Source organism: Monomorium pharaonis, chromosome 1 (assembly GCF_013373865.1).
Source record: "Monomorium pharaonis isolate MP-MQ-018 chromosome 1, ASM1337386v2, whole genome shotgun sequence".
In the NCBI taxonomy this organism is placed as follows: Eukaryota; Metazoa; Arthropoda; class Insecta; order Hymenoptera; family Formicidae; genus Monomorium; species Monomorium pharaonis.
In genome coordinates this window covers 12,640,388-12,663,373 of record NC_050467.1, presented here as the reverse complement: position 1 = coordinate 12,663,373, position 22,986 = coordinate 12,640,388, and the positions used below count along the sequence as shown (strand labels likewise).

At 36.5% G+C, this 22,986-nt stretch overlaps 1 protein-coding gene and 1 long non-coding RNA gene across 4 annotated transcripts in view; one reads left to right on the top strand and one right to left on the bottom strand.

Annotated features, from left to right (window-relative positions):
- Nucleotides 1-2: 2 nt before the first annotated feature.
- LOC105831121 (prisilkin-39-like) overlaps nucleotides 3-22,986 on the bottom strand; it is a 97,952-nt gene continuing 74,968 nt past the window's right edge. For both annotated transcript variants that reach the window (XM_036291924.1, XM_036291930.1), the window contains one exon: nucleotides 3-1,456. In XM_036291924.1, coding sequence (XP_036147817.1) covers nucleotides 549-1,456 — 908 coding nt within the window. In that variant the 3' untranslated portion in view covers nucleotides 3-548. The remainder of the gene's footprint in view (nucleotides 1,457-22,986) is intronic.
- Nucleotides 1,355-3,200, top strand: LOC118647310. 2 transcript variants are annotated; one of them, XR_004964627.1, is made up of 3 exons: nucleotides 1,355-1,488; nucleotides 1,825-1,994; nucleotides 2,778-3,200. It is a non-coding gene; the product is annotated as an uncharacterized LOC118647310 (long non-coding RNA). The 2 variants fall into 2 exon arrangements; XR_004964628.1 differs by having other exon boundaries at nucleotides 1,362-1,488; nucleotides 1,822-1,994.

Below are 22,986 nucleotides of genomic sequence, written 5' to 3'. Positions count from 1 at the left end.
TATTATACTCAATGTTTTGGTATCTTTTATTATCAACATTTACTACAAAGTTTTACTTGGTGTTACAATATCCATATATACTTATACATTTAGTTCTCTTCAAAATTATATTTAATTGTATACTAAGAAAGTTTTAAAAGCAGGTTTAATGTACGGATATAAATCTAAATTAATAATTTCTAATTTGCAAAGAAAAGGTACATCGAGGATATGCAAGACATTCTAAATTACTGCACTTATTTTTTAAAAGTAATAATTAACAGTAAGTAAAATCTAAGTTATAAATGATAAAATATTAAAACAATTTAATATATTAAAATTACATGTTCAATATATTAAGAAACAAAATTTTATACATAAAAATATTTTACTTGTTTGGCAATAACTTTTCTAAGCTGCAAGCTTTTCGAAATATAATTTGGGATTCATTTTGTTAAAATAATGTGCTAAGGTTATTAAATTAATGACGTTTTTTAGATTTTAAAGAAAGCTGGATTTTTGGATCTTTACATAAATTATACGGATTACAAAATTTAGTACTGTTATCTTTATTGATGTTTACCGGTAACACGATCTAATATCGTTTGAGTCAGCACCTTTTCTGCCACGTTTCGTGCAAAGTTTGTCAGTTGCTCTCGAAAGCCAGGACGCTTGGTAGTAGTCATATAATTCTGACTTCGATAATATCCTTCAGAATATCCTCCTTGCGGATAATTTTGTGGATACCCATTTGAGTATCCTTGATTAGAATACAAAGGATGTTGATTGTTGTCGAGGTATCCTGTATTTCGAGCCGGATAATTACCGCGGTACGATGGATTTCCTTGTGGGTAACTCGGATAGCCGGTATTTACAGCATTAACGCCAGTTCGTCTAACAGTTTCCTCGCCATAAGGATTCCTAGAATTATTTGAAGAACCGCCATTTCTGTTTGGATATCCAGAGCCTGTTGGATAATCGGAACTATCTTTAGAATTATGATAGCTGAATTCACTTAAAGAGCCAGAGGATCCACTGGATGGATAATCAGAAGATTGACTTGATGAATATCCATTGGACAGATAGCCGGGCAATCTGCTAGTTGAATAGCCGAGTGATCCACCGGGCGGATAATTGGATGAACCACTGGTTGGATAACCAGCCGACTCTCTTGTCGGATAACCAGAGAATCGACTAAAAGAATCGGATGATCTTCTAGATGGATAGCTAGCAGAATCATTGGATGAATAACCAGATCGGGGTTGATTCGTTGAATCATCAGAAGCTTTCGAAGATCCAGAACGTGGATAACCGTTATTATCAGGATATCCCAAACCGGATTGATAACCGGAAGCTCTAGTAGGATACGACTGACCATCTGAATATTTAGAAGTATCTGAAGATCCATGTGTTTCGGCTGCTGTCGGATAATTGGTTTGTCGTTTTGGAACTATTCGTGTTCTCATTTCGTCATTCTCTGCGTAACAATGAGAAAGAATATTTAAAAAGGTATAAAGATGGAGTTACATATAATAAAATTTTAAAGAAGTGTCATTCCATAGCAAATATTCATAAAATGTTCGATTTGTATTCCTTTATATTTCAGAATAGTAGAAAAATGTTTATAAAGTTCAAATGTAAATGAAATATTCAGAATATTGTATAAACTATATATATATAATATAATATAATATATAATATACATATAAAATACATATTTCTATTTAAGTTAATATTTGAATTATTTTTCAAAAATGTTATAAATAAAATAAACTATTGCATTACTGAACATTTTGAACAGATAAAAAAGTTAAATATATAATAATTTTTATGTGCACATAGCAGCAGATTCATTACAACATGCATTAGCGCAGACGTATATTTGTATGAATGCATATTCTCTATAATCAGTGCTGTCATATGGATATCTCTCCATGGCCTAAATTGCGCATATGCCATGTATGCAGTAAATACAGTTACAGATGTGTTATGGCCGGATAGTTTAGCAGACCCTGGTAGGTTATACATAATAATTTATTTTATTAAAATATTTATTGTCAATTCAAAATAAAATATAATTTTTTTATGAATGTTTGTAAAGTTTTTGAATTTTCCTTGAAAGGTAATGTTGGTATTTTTAATAATTTGTACCAAATTAAATATTTAATTTTAATTATATAAAAATGTATATTTTTTAAATAATTACTTTAAGATGATTCTAAAGTCAAACTTGATCGGGATAATAATGTAGGTTTTTTATTAAAAAAATTTTTTATTTAACTTTAAAGAATTCTAAATTCTTTTTACACAGTACACACAAAAAGAGAACAAAGAACAATTTTATGTTAACAAATTTTTTGGTTATTAACATGAAATCACCTTTTGCCCTCTTCATTTTTGTGCAAACTTAATAAAAGAATTTTTAATTCTATAAAGATTTATTTTAAAGATATTTTATAATTAAAAATTTACTTTAAAGATATCTTTTAGACTTTTAATCTTAATCTTACTTGCATGATATTATCCGTGTATGTTTTATCCGTGTATCCTTAGAGGAATAGTTTTATTTGTACATACATATTGTAGATTTTGTATATTAACCCTTTGCGGCTTAACGGGACTCTGGAATCCTATTTTTTCTAAATTACTTTTTGAATTATTTTGGTCATTAAAACTTAAATTTTTTTCTGTTTTTTGGAAATTTATCTCATCAATATCTTTAACATTAAGGTGCATGTTATTTTCATGAATTTTTTATAAAATTGCTTATATGCGTGCATATTTATGATCATTTGCAGGAATCCGCACGTTTACAATACATTACTGCATTTAATTTGTAAGCTGTTACGAGCCGAATTACCTAATCCGACCTCGTAACCGAATAATGTAGGCCGCGGATAAGCATTCGGCGAACTGTAATATGTAACAAAATAATAAAATCGCGCAACGCCAAACGTGACAATTAAAAATAAGCACACCGACATAATTAGAATAGTAGGATAAGCAGAATTCAGACGCAGCAGCCTTGCCGAGTATCAGGAACGTTGATCGGCAAGGATGCTCGCTAACCCAGAAAGCTGGGATAAAAGGGAAGCGATCGAAGACAAAATAGACTCAGTTAAAATCGATCTATCTAGTACTGCGGTCGCGTAATTGTTAACCGTAAAAGTAATCTGTCGCGTGAAGTGACTTGGTGAAATAAAGTGCACATATTATCTAAATCGTGAGTGCTTTATTTAAACCCCAATCCCTGGGAACGCTCTTTCGAGCAAGCAGAGTGCATTCAACAATAAGAGACCAGCAGTGCGAAGGCCCCGGGCAGAGGACGGACTCCCAACGTGCACGGAGCGGCACAACAAAGCGCATGCATTGGTTTAACGTGCCCGAATAACCAACTATAGTAACAATGGTCTATAATCACCGAATGACTAAAATTAATTAAACCAAGTTGCCCTAATTGATAATGATAAAACAAAGATAAAAATTATTTTAATATTTTATTATCAAAAATATAATTAAGATTATAGAAAAGGATTGAGTTGGAAACATTATTTTATAAAAATAATGCGTTAAGGGGATACTAAACTGCTCTGTTTTATCACTAATTTTTCGGACACCGAAATCTTTTTATTGATTGCATGGAATTGAAAATCCTTTTTCAAAATTAAAGTACAGATAGTAACGCGGTGCGCTGCGATCAATTTCATACGAAAAACGAAAGAAAGTTAGAAAATCATAGTTTTGTTATCGATTTCTGTAGTCGACTCGTGAAAACATTTGCTGCGTATAAAAGTTTTAGACTTTGTACGTATAAAATAAGCATGAGGCGCACTTGGCATTTCAGCAAAGAACAATACTGTGCTTTTAGAATAAGCCTAGGAACCTTAGAAAAAGTTTTCTGTGTTTAAGGGGAGTGAGACCCGATTGTGCACATAAGCGATTGGACACAGTAGTATTTCTCGATTGGACACAGACCCGATTGGACACGGACCCGATTGCGCATCGGCCCGTTTGCACACGGAAGCGATTGCGCACCGACCCGATTACACACGACCCGTTTGCATACGGACCCGATTGCGCACCGACCCGTTTGCACACGGACCCGATTGCGCACCGACCCGATTGGACACAGACCCGATTGCACACCGACCCGATTGCGCATCGACCCGTTTGCACAAGATCCGATTGCGCACCGACCCGATTACACACGGACCCGATTGCGCACCGACCCGTTTGCACACGGACCCGATTGCGCACCGACCCGATTGCACACGACCCGTTTACACACGGACCCGATTGGACACGGACTCGATTGGATACAGTCTCGATTGGACACAGACCCCGATTGGACACCGACCCGATTGCGCACCGACCCGTTTGCACACAGACCCGATTGCACACGAGACGATTCCGCATTGCACAATAATGCAAAAACAACCTGTGGATAGCACAGAAAACTTAGAATAAATTTTTATAACTATTTTACGAATTTATTTTTAAAAAACATTTTTTAAGTTATATAATCGTTTTCATAAATTATTTAAAAATTATGATTAACAATATATAAAATATATTTTTAAAATGTACTAAAAAATATTCATGGTATATAAATTCGAAATATTTTTGTATTTTTGAATTATAATGGCATAAATATTTATTTTTAATATTTTCATAAATTTTTATCATAATTATTTTATAGTTGGCAAACTCAAACATAAAATACGTATAAAATATTTATTATAATATTTTTCTTTCTTATACATATTTTATAGTCGCAAACCTATGTGGTGCAAAAAAAGTTTTGTGCACACACACACACACACACACACACACGGGAGGTGCAAGGGGGGCTTTGCCTCCCTCCCGCACCCACTTCGTCTAAGTCGCTAACCCCTGTACTATCTGAAATGCGGAATCGTATCGTGTGCAAACGGGTCGGTACGCAATCGGGTTCGTGTGCAATCGGGTCGGTGTGCAATCGGGTCTGTGTCCAATCGAGTCCGTGTCCAATCGGGACTGTGTCCGATCGTGACGGTGTGCAATCGAGACGATGTCCAATCGGGTCTGTGTCCAATCGAGTCTGTTTCCAACCGGGTCCGTGTGCAAACGGGTCGTGTGCAATCGGGTCGGTGCGCAATCGGGTCGGTGCGCAATCGGGTCGGTGCGCAATTGGATCCGTGTGCAAACGGGTCGGTGCGCAATCGGGTCCGTGTGCAATCGGGTACGTGTGCAAACGGGTCGGTGCGCAATCGGGTCTGTGTGCAATCGGATCCGTGTGCAAACGGGTCGTGTGCAATCGAGTCGGTGCGCAATCGCTTTCGTGTGCAAACGGGTCGGTGCGCAATTGAATCCGTGTGCAATCGGGTCTGTGTCCAATCGGGTCCGTTGTTGTACCCCTCGTTGTAAGTACGATTTGGGATCGCTGCCAGAGATCTCACGAGGAAGGTATTTGGTCACTTACACCGTTATTTGTATTGAACACTTTTATTCTTGTATTTGTTTACAGTGAATAGATCGCGACCCCGCAGGGCAGAGTGTCGCGTCTATAATCTCGTTGTCCACGACCCCGCAAAGCAGAGTGTCGCGTGTTGTCTTAGTTTGTCTACTTCGGATTGACCTGTTCCTCATCTTTTTTCGCCGGTTTATATATCCGATAATTCGGTAGTTGGATCGAAAGAAGGGGAGGATTGCGTGAGGGCGTAAATCAGTATTCCAAATGATTACTTAGACATCAAGTGCTGTCTAAGGAACATTGCGCTAATTGTCGAGCGGATTGCGCGAAATCTCGCGCGATGCGTTCAATGCTGACTGCTGCAGCTGACCGACTTACGTCATCGTGCTACTGACACCTTTTTTATCGTTATGAGTGTGTCACTCATAACACCGTGTCCAACCGGGAAATACTACTGTGTCCAATCGCTTATGTGCGCAATCGGGACAGTCCCGTTTAAGGGGATCCTATCTGTTTTATCGACAGAATTGTACAATTTGTTCCAAAATCCTTTTCCACAATTAAAGTATGGACAACAACAGTGTGCGGAATACATAAACTTTAATTCTAGAAAAGGATTTCTAAATCTATAAAAAAAATACATACAAAATTTTGTTAATGACGTGCCTAAATGACTTTACATTATTGATCTCGATCAAGTTTGACGAGCAGTTTAGCATCCCTTTAAGGACAGAAAAAAGTAACAATTATTTTTAAAAAAAGTAATGGTAATAATGTTGCAAATAATGCGTTACTTAATACCATTCTGGAAAAGAATTTCGATAATTTGGAATTGAAAAAAGAAATATTTTTTAATTATTTATATTTATTATGTAAGAGCATAATTATTTTATATTTTTAAATGCTTTATAATTTAACCAAGTGATGCAATTTTATGATTTTCTATTACATGTGCGTGTAAAGTTGTCCATTACGCGTTTCTTTTTTAGTCAGAAAATTACCATTTTCCTATGGAAGTTATCTCACACAGATAATTCATAACTTTATTGTTCTTGTTCTGCCAATGGACGACACGAATAGTGAAATAATTCTTTTCCGCACGCTTACTTAGTTTTATGCATGCTACTCGATCCTCGTTATTACACTTGCATGCGCATCATCTTGTGATACGTAACTATATAGTAACGTACTATTGTGATTAAAAAATAAAGTGAATTTTTTATTTAAACTTTGCGGATACTATAAAATCATGGAATTATTTTTTGGGGGGGTTGGTAGTACTGTCTTTGATATTTATACAGAGTTTTATGTCAATATATTCAATTGCTGCAGAGCTATACGTGTTTTTGTAAACATATAAAAATGAGTTTTTCGATTTTCACCATGTCTGATTTTGTTGAGCAAAGAATTTGCATTAAATTTTGCGGAATGAATATTCTGCCGTGGAAACGTTGAGGATGTTGCAGAAGGTGATAAGACTATGTCGCAAAAAAATGTTTACAAGTAGTACAAAGACTTGAAAGAAGGCTGAGAACGAGTTCAAGATGAACTCGGACGACCATCAACATCTACCGATGAAAGCCACGTCAAGGAAATAAAAGATTTGGTGTTCGAAAATCGTCGATTGACAATTAGAGACGTTGCTGATGCTGCGAGCATTTCATTTGGATCAACCCAAACCATTTTTGTGCCTCAAACGCGTCAAATCTTGATTGGTTCCAAAAACACTCAATTTTTTGAAAAATAGCGTCGCGTTGACATTTGTGAAATAATGATTTCTGACTACCAGGACGTTATGAAACGCATCATTACGGGAAATAAGACTTGGATTTATGCATACGACTCGGAAACAACAGACCAATCGAGTGATTATCGTGCAAAAGATGAACCAAGATCGAAAAAACCGCGCCAAAGTCGCTAAAAAATCAAGGTCATGTTGACAGTTTTCTTTGATTAATCGCGGTGTTCTGCATTATGAATTTCTTCCGCCAGGCCAAACTGTTAACAAGGAATATTATTTGAGTGTTAAGGTGCCATTTCATTGGCGTCAGTTGACCCGCGTCAAGGCGATTTGTGACGTCATGTTAGTTTCTGCGTCGACGCTGAAGAAGTTCGAATTTTCTAACTTCTATAGCGTCAAACCAGCGTCCAATCGTCGCACGCGATAGACAACGTGAGTTACAAAACTGACGCGTGCAAACCTTTGCGCGTCAGAATTGGTCAGAATAGGTCAGAATATTGGCGTCAACTGATGCCCATGAAAAGGCACCTTTATGCGTCATTTGCGTGAAGCTATTCACCTCAAGAAGCCAAAATTATGGGCAAACAATTGGTTTTTGCATCACGATAATACACCGTCCCACACTGCATTGGTTCTTTGAGAACATTTCGCCAAAAATTCGACTTATATCGTTCCACAACCACCGTATTCGTTTGATTTAGCACCATGCGACTTTTGGCTGTTCAACAAACTCAAAAGACCGCTCCGGAGATAAAAGCCGAATCGAAGAAAGTATTGAAGGTCATCCCAGAAAAAGACTTCTCTGACTGTTTCGAAGATTGAACAAAACGTTGGCATAAGTGCATTGTGTCGGACGGAGAGTACTTTGAACGTGATGAAATTGATTTGGAAGAATAAATAAAGATTTTTTATTTTATAAACAAATTTATCTTATTTTTTTATCACAGTAGTATATACCCAGATAGCCAAGCAAGATTAAGCATATCGGGCAAATTAATGCACTGCATGTATGTTGTGAACTTGCCCACAATTTGCTGTCATTGTAATTTAACGTGGAACGAAGTTAACATCAGGAGAGAAAATAACCTTCATGAGTTTATAAAATTATAAGTGCATGCATTGAAGAATAATAAACTTGTCACATTGACAGCAATTGTGCATGCATGTTGACAACTTGCCGTCAGTTTGTTGAATTCTAATGTAGAATTTTATATGATGTCAGAACAACAGACAGTTTGAAGAAACACCTTGGCTTTAGTTTGATAAAATTAGTAGGGAATAAGTGACAGCAAAACACGTTGTTTTTATTTGCTACCTGGGTAGTAACGTATACGAACTCTCATAGAATTATCGACACTTCGTCGCTTTCACAAACCTAGCCTAACCTTAACTAACTTATCAATTTGTTTTTTCCGGAAAAGGGACGCAACGACTTTCTACATACTTGTAACAAAAAAATAACGTATGCAACCAATGTACTCAGCTAGCCAGATCTGTTAAAATCACATATCGTGAAAGCTTTAGAGCAAGGATTGTTTCAATTTTGACAACAATTTTATGACAAGTAATTATCTGTTGCTTTGTCTTCTAAAAGTTTCGAGCAAATTTACGGCAAAAGTTTTCATCACACGCGGCTGCAAATAACAGAGAAAGACTTGTACATAAATATTACGTAGAGAAATTACAAGATTTGCTCCGACACGATAAAATGCAAAATTTCAGCAAATAACAGAGCAAACCTTGCTACACGACATGACAATAAATTTATGGCAGAAACAGGAAATCTTGTTAAGCACAGAATAACGGCAAATTAGTAACAAGAACAAAATAAAACTTACCGAGCACACTTTTGCAACAAAATTGCGACAAGGTCCGTAAACAGCTTAGTTTTTGCTGGCAAGGCTTGTCGCAAATAGTATGAGGTACATTTCATGTAAATAACAGAGTTGCATTATCGGGTTTTAAACTTTATTTCTGGGTGACTTTACTATCTATCTCGAGATGGCGCATTTCTCGTGAAAAAGATTCACCTACTAGATTAATAAAAAGAGCTCGTCGAGAACAGAGAACCAAGTATGATTGCACCATTCACATATGATGTTGTACTAATCAGTCTAATATTTCATTTTTGTTGATCTTAATTTCGACAAGATTTGTCCTGCTTTTGCCACAAATTTGCTATCATATTATGCATGGCCAGGTTTGCCTTGTTTTTTCCACAAATTTGCTATCATGCTATGTACAGCAAGGTTTGCTCTATTCTTGCCACAAATTTGCTATCATATTGTGTACAGCAAGGTTTGCCTTGTTCTTGTTGGAAATTGTTGTTATACTTTACTAGCAAATTTTACCCTGTTATTTGCATAAAATATGCGTCATACTATTTACAAGCCTTGCCAGCAAAAGCTAAGCTTAATGCGGACACACATTGTCGTAATTTTGCTGCAAAGGTTTGTTCGAGTTTGCGGCAAACTTCGCGCAAAGCTCATTTTGCTAGCTAGGTAGTTTGGTTATTGCCCTTTGCTCGCTTTCGGCTTGTGTGTTCACTTTCGCATTCATAGACAATAACTGACTTCTTGCATTTGTTACACAATATTATATTAAGTTAAAGGCATTTTATCTAAAAAAAAAAACTAAATAAAATTATTATCGGCAAGTCAATAAAATTTTAAACGCCCAGAAAGATTGCAGTGCCCAGATAACCAAACGCCTATGAAGTTGCCGTCATGCTGCTGTCAACCGTTGTAGTAACCAATTTCTAGAAACTCGAGACAAGGTGCTTCAGCAATGTGTCTTAGGTTATACTAAGGCACTATAAAAGTGAGTATTCTTATGTTACGTCCGAGGGTCTTCACCTTTTTATTGCCCGCTGACCTTTTCAGAGATAAGTAAGCCAAACGAAATTCTGGTTCCTATAATCAGAGGGACCCAAGACATTAAAAAGCCCATAAAATTCGGTGGGGGTTAGGCCCCAGCGAAGTTAAAATTCAAATATTTACCCTTAGCGGACTAAGGGCACTTACAGAATTCTTTTACGACCGCAGATAAGTGCCAGATGGAAAGTTAGATTACTCGAAAAGGGGCAAGGGCACATTTGGTTTTAAGGGTAAAAACACTTTTTATTTACGGGCGAAATGTTATCGAAAGAGAACCAGACCACCTCAAAATGTCAAAAGAACTATAAAATTTTCCTTTGGAAGCCAGATGCGCCTGCCACCCCTGGGAAATGCGCGGGCCGGGAAACATAAAATTCCTCCCCCATTTTAGATAAAGAACATCCGAAAATCCTAATCCCCTCTTCCCTGTCAGAACTTGAAATCTTTTCGGGCGGAGACAAGGAGGAACCGGCCAATAATTGGCCGCCTAAATTAACATACTTTCCAAAAGGGCCTACTACCCGTCCAGTAAAAAATTAAGTGATACCTCCACGCAATTCTAAGAGAGGTAATTTTACCAATAAAGTCCTTTGAACCACCCACGCCCAAACTCCTGTCGTGAGAAATTCACTAAAGTCCGCAGCCCGAAAGAAAAAGACTTACTGTTTTCCGTTCTTTCGGATCCCATCTAAAATCTTACAAGGGGACCTTACAGGTCATGGGTCATCGATTTTTTTCATACTTATAAGATTTAAAGATCAGTACGCGAACATCAACTTCCTAAAGCAATACGATGCGCTTCTCAAAAATACTCGAGAAAATCGATTTTGAAGATTTCCGATATCTTTAAGTACAGAAAATTTTGACCTATCGTCAGAGCCGCTCGTAGCCGAGCGCACAGAGCTCTAGTTTAGTAAGCGCGGAGTTGCTTCGATTCTCGCTGGTCCCAATTTTTGGGATTGGGCGAGCCGCGGGGAAGTCGCGTAATTATCGTAGTATTTTCCGGCGTACAAAGTGAAGCCACGAGCTCGCAGATTTATCGGAGCACCGTTGTCTCGCCCGATCGCGCCCGCCCGCGTGATTTCGCTCCGTGCTGTATATTTCATATTATCATCGCATTGCGTGTGCGTCCCGATCCGCAGCCGAGTCAATCGTCATTTCGTCCGGTCGTCGTGTCACGGGTCATTCTCGTGTTGTAAATTGTCGCGCCTTGGTAAATTATCATTAGTACTGTGTAATTTGGTCGATTGCATTTATGTCGCGAGCCCTTCGGTAATTGCGCTCTGATAATACTCGAAGTAATCGTCTTGAACCGCCTGGTTGGCGAGTGAATAATTATCGCGCTTATTGCTCGCGAGATTCGTTAGCGCGCGGGAAAACACAGTCTGTCGCGTGCCGCGCGGGCTCGGAGTTACAGTTCGTCCCGTTCGCCCTTGACGAAGTCGTCATTCTATCGAGAGTTTGGCGTCTTCCAACGACGCCGGGTCAACCGTAGACAAGCCGGAGAATTCTCGCGTACGCACCATAACCCGTTCGTCAAGCATCCCGTTCCCGCGAGATACGCTACCCAGCGCTGGTAACGCGCGCGAACCATCGCCACTCTACAGACCCGTCTGACCTTATAAAATATCCGATCAAATACAATTGTTAATTTTCTCTGTTACATTAATGTTGTGTCACTGATTCTCTCGCCTTCCCGATTCCATCCGCCCGCGCCGAACCTCCCCCTCTGCCATTTGAGGGCTGAGCAGCTGGATATCGGAGCCGCTAACGCCCCGGTCGCCTAGCGTGCGCCCGTCTTTCCCACGATTCTGTTACCGTAACGTTCGTTAGCGATTTGGTGCACACAGAGTGGTACGTTTAACGTACCTGGCGCCCAACTAAGCATTGCAGTGGAAAATTTCGCAGAGGCAGTCGCCCCGACACCCGGCGGCCCAGGGCCGCGACCAGGGACGGAGGCGAAGTTGGCCGTCGCTCGCGAGCGACGGTTACAATAGACATGAGATTCTTATTTAGTATTGTTTGTAGTTGTTTGTAGTGCTTTTCGTTTCGTTTGTAGTTGAGCCGTTCAAAACTTATCGATTTTATAAAAATCGTTAGAAATTTTTTTTGGGCCAGGCCTTTATAGACATCGGATTCTTATTTGGAATCGTTTGTAGTTGTTTGTAGTACTTCGTTTCGTTTGTAGTCGAACTGTTAAAAAGTTATTGAGTTTTTAAAAACCGTTAGGAATTTTTTAAAAACGGAAATTTTTTTTAAGGTTAATTCTATATAAACATGAGATTTTTATTTGGAATCGTTTGTAGTTGTTTGTAGTGCTTTTCGTTTCGTTTGTAGTCGAACCGTTTTAAAGTTATCGATTTTTCAAAAACCGTTGGGAATTTTTTAAAAACGGAAATTTTTTTTAAGGTTAATTCTATATAAACATGAGATTTTTATTTGGAATCGTTTGTAGTTGTTTGTAGTGCTTTTCGTTTCGTTTGTAGTCGAACCGTTTTAAAGTTATCGATTTTTCAAAAACCGTTGGGAATTTTTTTAAGGCTAGGCCTATGTAGACATCAGATTCTTATTTGGAACCGTTTGTAGTTGTTTGTAGTGCTTTCGTTTGTAGTTGAACCGTTTAAAAGTCATTAAATTTTTAAAAACCGTTAGAAATTTTTTAAAAACAAAAATTTTTTTAAGGTTAGGCCTATATAGAAATGAAATTCTTATTTTGAATTGTTTGTTTATAATGCAAGAATTTTTGTTTGTAGTTGAAAAATGAACAAATTATCGATTCTAAGAGTATATCCACACAAACTTACACAAGCGCATAAGCATATGCATAATAAATTTGATTGGTCTATTTTCTTATGCACGTGCTTATAGACCAATCAATTATGTTATGCATATGCTTATGCGCTTATGTAAGTTTGTGTGGATATGGCATTAATGATCTGCTAAAAAATGAAAGTCACTTCTCCATGTATACGATAATAGCGGCGATTCCCATGTGGTAACCAATCAGAATTCACTTGCATGTCAGATTTTGGCAAACTCTTGGCTCCTGATTGGTAACCGTTGCATTAGCCGAAATTGAACCGCAAATATGGTGTCTTTATGGAATTTTTACGGAATTCAAAACGATGATTGGTCACCGTGTCGCCGCGTTACTGTGCTGCCGCGTCTTGTGTGCCAGAGCCACTAGCTTAACGTTTCGCTGGCCTAGTCATTGGGCGATTTCAAGCCGGCCAAGCAGCTAAACCTGCTCGCCGAGCAGTTGAACATGATTGGTTGGATCTAAAAGTAAAAACCAATCATGTTTAATCGCTTGGTAAGCAGACCTAATCGCTTTGCCGGCTTGAACTCGCTCATTGATTGGCTATTGCGGTATTCCCTTATCAATTTCTGCCGTGCGGCACGCGTGCCACTAGCGGGCAGAAGCCGTTAATTAGTGTTGCTGCGTCTTGTGTGAAAGAATTGCTATCTAAAAATCCTTTCTCCTATTGGATATCGGATCATCGGTACTTCGGATGTCGGACGCAGTGTGAATCCTGCCTAAGTTCCTTTACCGAATATCTCTAGTGGAGATTCCCCATTATATTCTTACGTTGCCGATGCCGATCCTCTTTCGCCGATTTATTTCCTAAGGCCTGGGGCTCAATTCTGTAGAGTTCCTTTAATTCTGTACAGTTTACCGACAACTATCGATGTCGTTGCTCAGATATTTTATATGGTTAAATATTTGCGCAACGACACCGATAGTTGTCGGTATGCGGTACAGAATTGAGCCTGGCCTTCTAGCGGGCAGCGACTTTCTCTCGTCCGGTCACCAAAGTAATTTGACAAGGTTTGTTGTTAAAGAACAGCAATAAATTAGTTTGCAGATGACTACTACAATGTTTAATACGATTTAATATTAACAGATTTTTCTTGTTGCAATATATTTTTTAAACTAATTTTTTTAATTTATCCTTCCTTCAAAAGTTGAAGTCATACTTGCGTTACGAAAATTGTATGTGTTATGGAGGAAGGACTTTTTATGGTTCCTGTGTTGTTTTCAGCACTCGTCTTTGCCTTGCACACGCCTTTGGCACATGCACGCTGAGACTCGTGCTGATGGAAGCGTCCCAGATGTGCACAGTAATAAACGGACACAGCAGGCTGAGTGAAACGGACACGGTAATAAACGGACACAGACCAAACGGACACAGTAATAAACGGACACAGTAACAAACGGACACAGACCAAATGCGCACAGAGCGAAACGGACACAGTAACAAACGGACACAGACCAAATGCGCACAGAGCGAAACGGACACAGTGCGAAACGGACACAGACCAAATGCGCACGGACCAAATGCGCACACTGCACATGCGCACACTGTACGTGCGCACGGACCAAATGCGCACACTGCATGTGCGCACGGACCAAATGCAATCCATGTACAGTGAAAGCAGAGTAAAGTTCACATAGGTTAGCGACTTGGACGGGGTGGGTGCGGGAGGGGGGCCGAAGGCCCCCCTTGCACCCCCCCCCGTGTGTGTGTGTGTGTGTGTGTGTGTGTGCGTGCAAAGCATTCACTGCATCACATGGGTTTGCGACTTTCCGTGTATGCATTTGGTCTGTGCGCATTTGTCTGTGTCCGTTTCGCACTGTGTCCGTTTCGCTCTGTGCGCATTTGGTCTGTGTCCGTTTCGCACTGTGTCCGTTTCGCTCTGTGCGCATTTGGTCTGTGTCCGTTTGTTACTGTGTCCGTTTTGCACTGTGTCCGTTTGTTACTGTGTCCGTTTCGCACTGTGTCCGTTTATTACTGTGTCCGTTTGGTCTGTGTCCGTTTGTTACTGTGTCCGTTTCACTCAGCTTGCTGTGTCCGTTTATTACTGTGCGCATCTGGGACTCACTCGTGCTGATAATACTCGCCTAAACGGTCTCACATCTGTCTCTTGGCGCTTATTATATTATTATATAACGCCGTTTATTAAGACTTAAACAAGAAAAAAATATTTTGTGACATTCAAACTCAGGTAATAATTTATCTGTGACTAACCTTTGTTTGTTTATTATTTACCTTTTATTTTACAGTACACTTTCAAAACTTTTATTATTGGATGTGTTGCATTTATCTTTCTCTGAATTCTTCTTTAGTCCACTCTTCAAAGAATTACTGACTGAAGTTATTGATTAAGAGTATTTTCTGCCATACTAAGGAGTACAAATGTTTCTTGTAAAAACAACTTATTTTTTAGTAAGAGAATGTTACATGTATCGATAAAATGCATTGATTCCTTAGATACTTTCTTGAATCAAATTTATTTCTTTGGCAAAATTTTTTTTATCAGACGTTAGTAGTGTATAAATTAAAAATTATTTATTGAGATATCATCGTTGCAATTTTTTCGTTAATTTTTTCAGGAAAGATAACAATTTCTGCTCATTAATCAACTTGAATTGATTAATAAGTTCATTGTCGAATTATTTTCCTTACGGCCTCCATACATTCAAAAGTACAGCGACTTCACAAAACAGTAGACTTTCAAGACTTTTATTATTGAATGTGTTGCATTTATCTTTCTCTGAATTCTTCATTAGTCGACTCTTCGAACAATTACTGACTGAAGTTATTGATTAAGGTAAGAGTATTTTTTGTCATACTAAGGAGTACAAATGTTTCTTGTAAAAACAATTTATTTTCTAGTAAGAGAATGTTATATGTATCGATAAAATGCATTAATTCCTTAGATACTTTCTTGAATCAAATTCATTTCTTTAGCAAAAAATTTTTTTATCAGGCGTTAATAGTGTATCCTTTCTAAAAAAAGGCATGTTAAATCGATACTCGCATCTCTCGAAGTCTTCTCGAAAGTCTTGAATTATTGTTGACTCTTTTCCGCGATGATCTGATTGGTTCTCTCGCTTAGCTCACTTCGTGCTGCGAGAGTTGTCAGCGCGGGGATCATACGTTATGTACATGTAACGTGTGTGCCGCGCTAGGTTATTATATACTTTTTCCAAAAGTAAATAATCTTTTACTACTATAATAATAATCTGATTATTAAAGAAGTTGTGACGAAAGATTATTGATGGAAGATTGATGAGAACTTGGTCTGTCATGGAAAACGTGTCATCATCGAAAATAATTCCAAGATAGCCTTAGCTTTAGAAATTATTCTTTTTAATTACAGTTATTACAGTATAAAAGCCGATACATTACATATTACTAATGGAAAAAAACATTTTAAATAATCTGGATATTTTAGGTATTAAAATCAATTTAAAAAATAAAAATAAACTCCAATATAATGGGAATTTATAGAAGACATGGTAAAATAGAAGACAAAGGAACATGGAAACAAATCATGAAGTACATTGGATTTTGAGACAGTTATAAGAAAATCAATATATCTATCCGTTTGGAGTCAACGTTAATTACAACCAAACGATATATTAATTTTCTATACCTGACTCGACTTAATGATCATTAATATTATGTACCTTTTTATAATATTATATAAAAATAGATTTTATTAAAAAATATTATTTATTTTAATTTTTTTAAACTTTATTTTTTATAAATATCTCTATACTATATATATATATATATATATATATATAAATGTACATATACATATGCATGTATATATGATATCTATGTTTTTACGTACATAACATATATATGTTTATAACATAACATGCTATTTTATAAAAAAATAAGGCATAAAAAAATAACGCAACAGCTTTTTAAACAATTATTATATACTTTTTTCGTCTTTCTTCCTTTTTTCTCTCTCCGTTTTTTTATGAAAATGTCTTAATCTTTATTAATTTAAAAGAATTATGCATTCTTGAATCATCTCTCTCTTTTCCTTTTTCTCTCTCTCTCTCTTCTTTATCTCTTCCTTTCTTTAATCTATCCATCTTTTGTAATTTTGAATAAAAAACGTGTAAGTATAATTTTATAAATAATTACGTAATATTATATAAAAACATATTTTATTAAAAATTATTATTTACTTAATAATTTTAATTTTTGTTTTTTATAAACACACACACACACACACACACACACACACACACACACATTATGTATGTATGTATGTATTTATTTAAAAGAAGTTAAAGAATTAAGTAAATAATTTTTAATAAAACATGTTTTTATATAATATGTCCAATAATTATTTATAAATTTACATAATTTTACACACACACGCGCGCCTGCGCGCGCACATGCACACACAAAAAAAATACACGTAGAAAAAAAAATAATACAATCAACAACATATGTAATTGTGGGCTGCCAACTACATAAAATACTCAATACAATATTTACTGTTACTACAAGTACAATGTTGATACTGCAATAACATATAGTATTGCATTGAGTAGGCGTCCTCAACTACATATCTTATTGGATACATTGCATTTTTTTGCAGTGTATATATGGTTTTACGTCCATATCAGCTGTTTTAATTTATTTTGAGACAGCTATAAGAAAATCAATATATCTACCCGTTTGGAGTCAATGTTAATTACAACCAAACGATACATTGATTTTCTACACCTGATCATTAATTATTATGTACCTTCTTTATTTCTATTTTTAGATATACCTTTTTAATATTTCTTTCTTTCTACTCTTACTTTCTACTCCCTTTATTTCTTTCTTTCTTTTTTAAATATAATGCTTATTTTCTTTAACTTTGAAAAAAACATTTAGATATGATAAAAGTAAAAACGCAACTAAGTCATATTAAAAATTCGAAATTTTGATAAAACAATTAAGCTTTATGTTGTAAAAAAAAGGAAAAAGAGCAAAAAACATTTCAAAGAAAAAATTTAAAAATTATTTTCAAAAATTATATACATATATATTATTGTTTATAGAAATAAAATACTTAACGTTATAAAGAATTAAGCTTTCTTACTTCTCTCTCTCTCTCTCTCTCTCTCTCTCTCTCTCTCTCTCTCTCTCTCTCTCTCTCTCTCTCTCTCTCTCTCTCCCTCCCTCCCTCCCTCCCCCCCGTGGGCGTCCGTATCGATAGGATCGGCATCAGCCGATACCTACTAATATGGTCGATGAATATGCGGAATATAGATGTGCCGCATGTAAGAAGGAAATAAAAAGTCAGGTTGTGACATGTAAGTCATGTGTCAAACTTTTCTTCCATCCTGGATGTGCAAGTAAACATAAGGTGTATGACAGAAATCGAGAATACGTGTCTTGTCCTGGCCCATATGAGAAGTTCACAGTAGACAGTGAAAAAGATATAGATGTGAAAAAAACACCAATACAGACGGGAAGCGGAAGAGAAAGACTAAGTTCTACGGGATCGACGGGAAGTGGCGGAAGCAGAGCGATAGGAGTCAACGTGGGCATGGATACGAAAATTGATTGGCTAGTAAGAACTATGAGAGAGATGAAAGATGAAATGGCATGCAAACGAGAAATAAAAATGCTGATTAAGGAAACAGTGCAAGAGGAAATAAAAGCTATTAAACAAGAAATGGAAGACTTACGAAAAATAATACGAGGAGGAATGCAGGCATCAGCGGAAAATGTGCGCGGCAGTTACAGTGAGGCAATAAAGAAAAAGAAGGAAAACATCATAATCATCAAACCGAAGACTCAGCAAGAAAGTGAGACAACTAAAAAAATAATAAAAGAAAAAGTTGATATTAAGAATATGCCAATGGGGATAACAAAGGTACGAAAAGGAAGAGAAGGAACAGTAATTCTAGGATGTGAGACCGGAGAAGAAATAGATAAATTAAAAGATGTAGTACCGTCTAAACTAGGTGACAATTATAATGTTACAGAATCACTACAAAAGAAGCCGAAAATAAAAATTGTTAATATTAGCGAGGAAGAAATAGAGTTGGATGACGATGAGCTAATAGATACGATAAAGAAACAGAATAGTATTGGTGAATCTCGTATAAGCATAGTTAAGAAAATCCCGAAAAGAAAAAATATGGATGATAGTCAATCTAGAAGAAAAGGAAAAGAAGGTAGATCTTTAATAATTGAAGTAGATGAAGTAACACATGAATTGATGTTAAAAAAAGAAAAGTTGAATATAGGCTGGAGAAAATGTCCTGTGTTCAATCACTTCAGCATTGTTGTGAGCGTTTGCTCGTTTTGGGAATTCTTTCCCGTCGGTAGTTGGGATCGTTCTGCCTGAAGGGTTGGGACCCAAAGGGTGTAGGTTCGGCTCGGTGTATAGGAGAAAAGAAGACGCTTCTTACGTGCTTGTTCGTTGTCTTTATTTCTGTTTCTTGCGCTTACAATCAGCTGTGATGGTGTTAGGTATCACTCGCGATAAGGTGTATAGTACGCGACGCGGCTCGGACGTTGTTATGTTTCTCTCCGGCTCGGTCACGGCGTGGTCGCGTTTATATATTATGATATCTGGCGCAATTTCGGGGGCCAGTGACCGGGCGTCGGTAGCTTCCGCGAGGCTAAGCGTTTCGACATCGGAACGCGGTAGCCTTGCGGTTTGATTTTGCAGCGTCGGACCTATTTCTAGGGCGATACGAACTGCTTCCGAACGCGCTGTTGTAATCTCACGGAAGTTACTCGGGACTTCCGTGAGCGCGGCGGATTCTTGTGCGTCTTTCGAAAGAGGTGCTTCTTGCAACGTCTTTCGAAAGATGCGTGTCGCAATTTTAATAGATATAGTTGTAATCGGCTTACAACAGCATAAAGAGATGTTTCAAGTGCTGGGGATTCTACCACATTGCAAAAAACTGTACGAGAGATGAAACGTGTCATAAATGTACAGGAAAGCATAAAGCAAGTGAATGTAGAGAGAAGCAGAACAAATGTGTAAATTGTATGTTTAAAATAAAAACATATAATTTAAAAATAAAAGACGATCATGATGCTCTGGATCCGGAATGCCCGACATATAAGAGGGCTATCGAAGAGGAGAAGAAGAGAGGTGGATGGGAAGCCAAAAAATAGCAATTACAGAAAGAAGAGGATCAGATAATATATACAAATGCGCAAAGTTTAATGGCACATAAGGACGAGATACAGCATCAGATTATGAAGAAATTAAATCCGGCAGTTATTGCATTGTCGGAGTCGAGACTGATTGCGGAAATTGAAGACAGTGAAATAAGTGTACCGGGATACAGTGTGGTTAGATGCGACGCGGAAAATAGAAATACAGGGGGGGTTGCTCTGTATGTAAGAGATGATATCAAGTATGAAATAGTAGTATTGAAAAAATTAGAAAGGATTGTGTGGTGCGTTGCAATAGAAGTGAAAGAAAAATTATTTAAAGGAGTGTTAATGGTAATATATCATTCACCGAGTGCGTCACATGGAGAGTTTATAGGATTCTTAGAGGAGATAGTAGAAAAATTAACGATAAAAGAAGAGTGTATAATATTAGGAGACTTTAATATAGATTGTATGACAAACTCTTATTATACAAATAAACTACTAACGACTATGCAAAGTCTAGGTATGAAGCAATGTGGATAAACCAACGAGAGTTACCGAAAATAGTAAAACAATTATAGATCTAGTTTTTGCGAATAAAGATATAAATGTAGAAGTCAAGTACGAACCTAAGATAACGGATCATGCGTGGATAAAAGTCGTGATAAATACGAACAAGACTGTAAATAAATATAAAGAATTCAGTGGCAGGGATTATAGTAGATATAATGCGCATGAGTTTATTAAGCTAGTGGAGAGTAATTTAGAAAAAAGATATGATTTAGATATTAATGAGTTAGATATTAATGTAAAGGCAAAGAATTTAATTAATAGTATTGTAGATGCGCTAGACATCTCAGCACCTAAGAAAATTTTTAAAATACCGAAAATATGGGAAGGGAAAAAATGGTATTCAAAGGAAATAGAAGAGCTAGCGACTAGAAGAGATGAGGCTTATAGAAAAGCACTGTACGATAGCACGGAACAAAACTGGCAACAATTTAAAATAGAAAGAAATGCAGTAGTTAGTGTAATTAGAACAAAGAAAAAAGAATATTATGAAAACATGATTGATCATAATAGTAACAATCCCACAACTATGTGGAAATCATTAAAAGAAATTATTAGAGGAGGACCAATAGGCGCGAAAGTTGTAGGAAAAATAGATTTTGAAATATTAGACAATAATATAAAGTGTGATATAGCTGATAAATTTAACTTATATTATATACAAAGTATTAAAGACATAATAAAATCTATAGATAAGAATTATACAACGAGCACAAATAAGAGAACTATTTATTGTATTGAAAAGATGGGAGAGCTAGAAAAATTTGAATCAATTACGACAGAACAAGTAAGAAAAATCATTAGGGAATTATCAAAAAAGAAAGGTACAGAAGAAGGAATAACTAGCAATATATTAAAAACGGTATTTTGTGTCATAGAAGAGGAATATTGTGATATAATAAATAAGTCATTGAGTGAGGGTTGTTTCTTGAAAGAGTGGAAAACATCCACGATAATTCCAATACCAAAAGTAAAGAAACCTAAGAGGGCAAGTGATTATAGGCCTATTAATATATTACCAATATATGAAAAAGTATTAGAGATAATAGTTAAAAAGCAAATTGAGGTCTACCTAGAAAGTAATAATATTATAACGGAACATCAGTCGGGCTTTAGGAAAAATTACTCGTGTGAAACAGCAATTCAAACAGTTATAGATGAATGGAAATTGATTATTAGTGAGAGACAAATAGTAGGAGTTATTTTTGTAGATCTTAAACGGGCTTTCGAGACAATTGATAGAGGAAGATTATTAGAGAAATTATACCAGTATGGTATTACAGGAACAGTTCTAGAATGGTTTAGGTCGTACTTAAAAGATAGAATGCAACAAGTTCAATTTAATGATAGATGGTCTAAGATACTGACTACAGAATACGGAGTGCCACAGGGTTCGGTATTGGGCCCATTGTTGTTTATAATATATATGAATGATATTGTTAACGTTTGCTCGGATGTGTGTAATATAAAAATGTTTGCGGACGATACGTTAATATATGTAACAGGTGAGAGTAGTGCGGAGATAGAGAGGAAATTGAATATTGCATTTAACGTAGTGGAGGAATGGATGAATATTAATAAACTGAAAATGAATGCGGGGAAAACAAAATATATGTTAGTTAGAGGTATAAGGAAAGAATTGAAAGGCAATACTATTGTGAGATGTTTGGATGGAAATGAGATCGAGCGCGTAGAAATAATAAAGTACTTGGGCATAATTATTGATGATAGACTTAGATTCAGCGGTCACTGTGATTACATGCTAAAGAAAATAGGGAAGAAAATAAGTTTTTTAAATAGAATAGGGAACTTTATCTCGGCTTACACTAGATGTACGATATACAAGACAATTATAGCACCTCACTTTGAGTATTGTGCAACGCTACTAATAGATATGGGGGATACACAGTTAAGTAGGCTCCAAATAGCGCAAAATAGAGCTATGAGAGTCATATTGCAATGTGACAAACGTACCAAAGTTAAATGTATGCACCAAGCGTTGCAATTTATGACCATAAGACAAAGGCTGTATTACAACATGTGCATATTTATTTTTAAGATCTTAAATAATATGATGCCGGAGCAATTTAGTAATAGACTTAGAATAGTAGAGGGAGAACGCGAAACTAGGCAGACAGGGGATATTGTTATTGAATTCCGAAAAACAAGAAGCGCGCAAAAAAGTTTATTTTATGAGAGTGTGTTAATGTACAACGCATTACCACACGAAGTTAAACATTGTAATCGTTTAGAAATGTTTAAAAAACGAATGCTAAAGAATTTGTTTTAATGATGTAGCATAAAATTGTATATATATGTATTGAAAATAGCTGAGAAAGCTAATAAAAGATCAATCAATCAATCAATCTCTCTCTCTCTCTCTCTCTCTTCTCTCTCTGGTTTAAAACGTTTTGTAAGGCAATAATATTATTTTGAAAT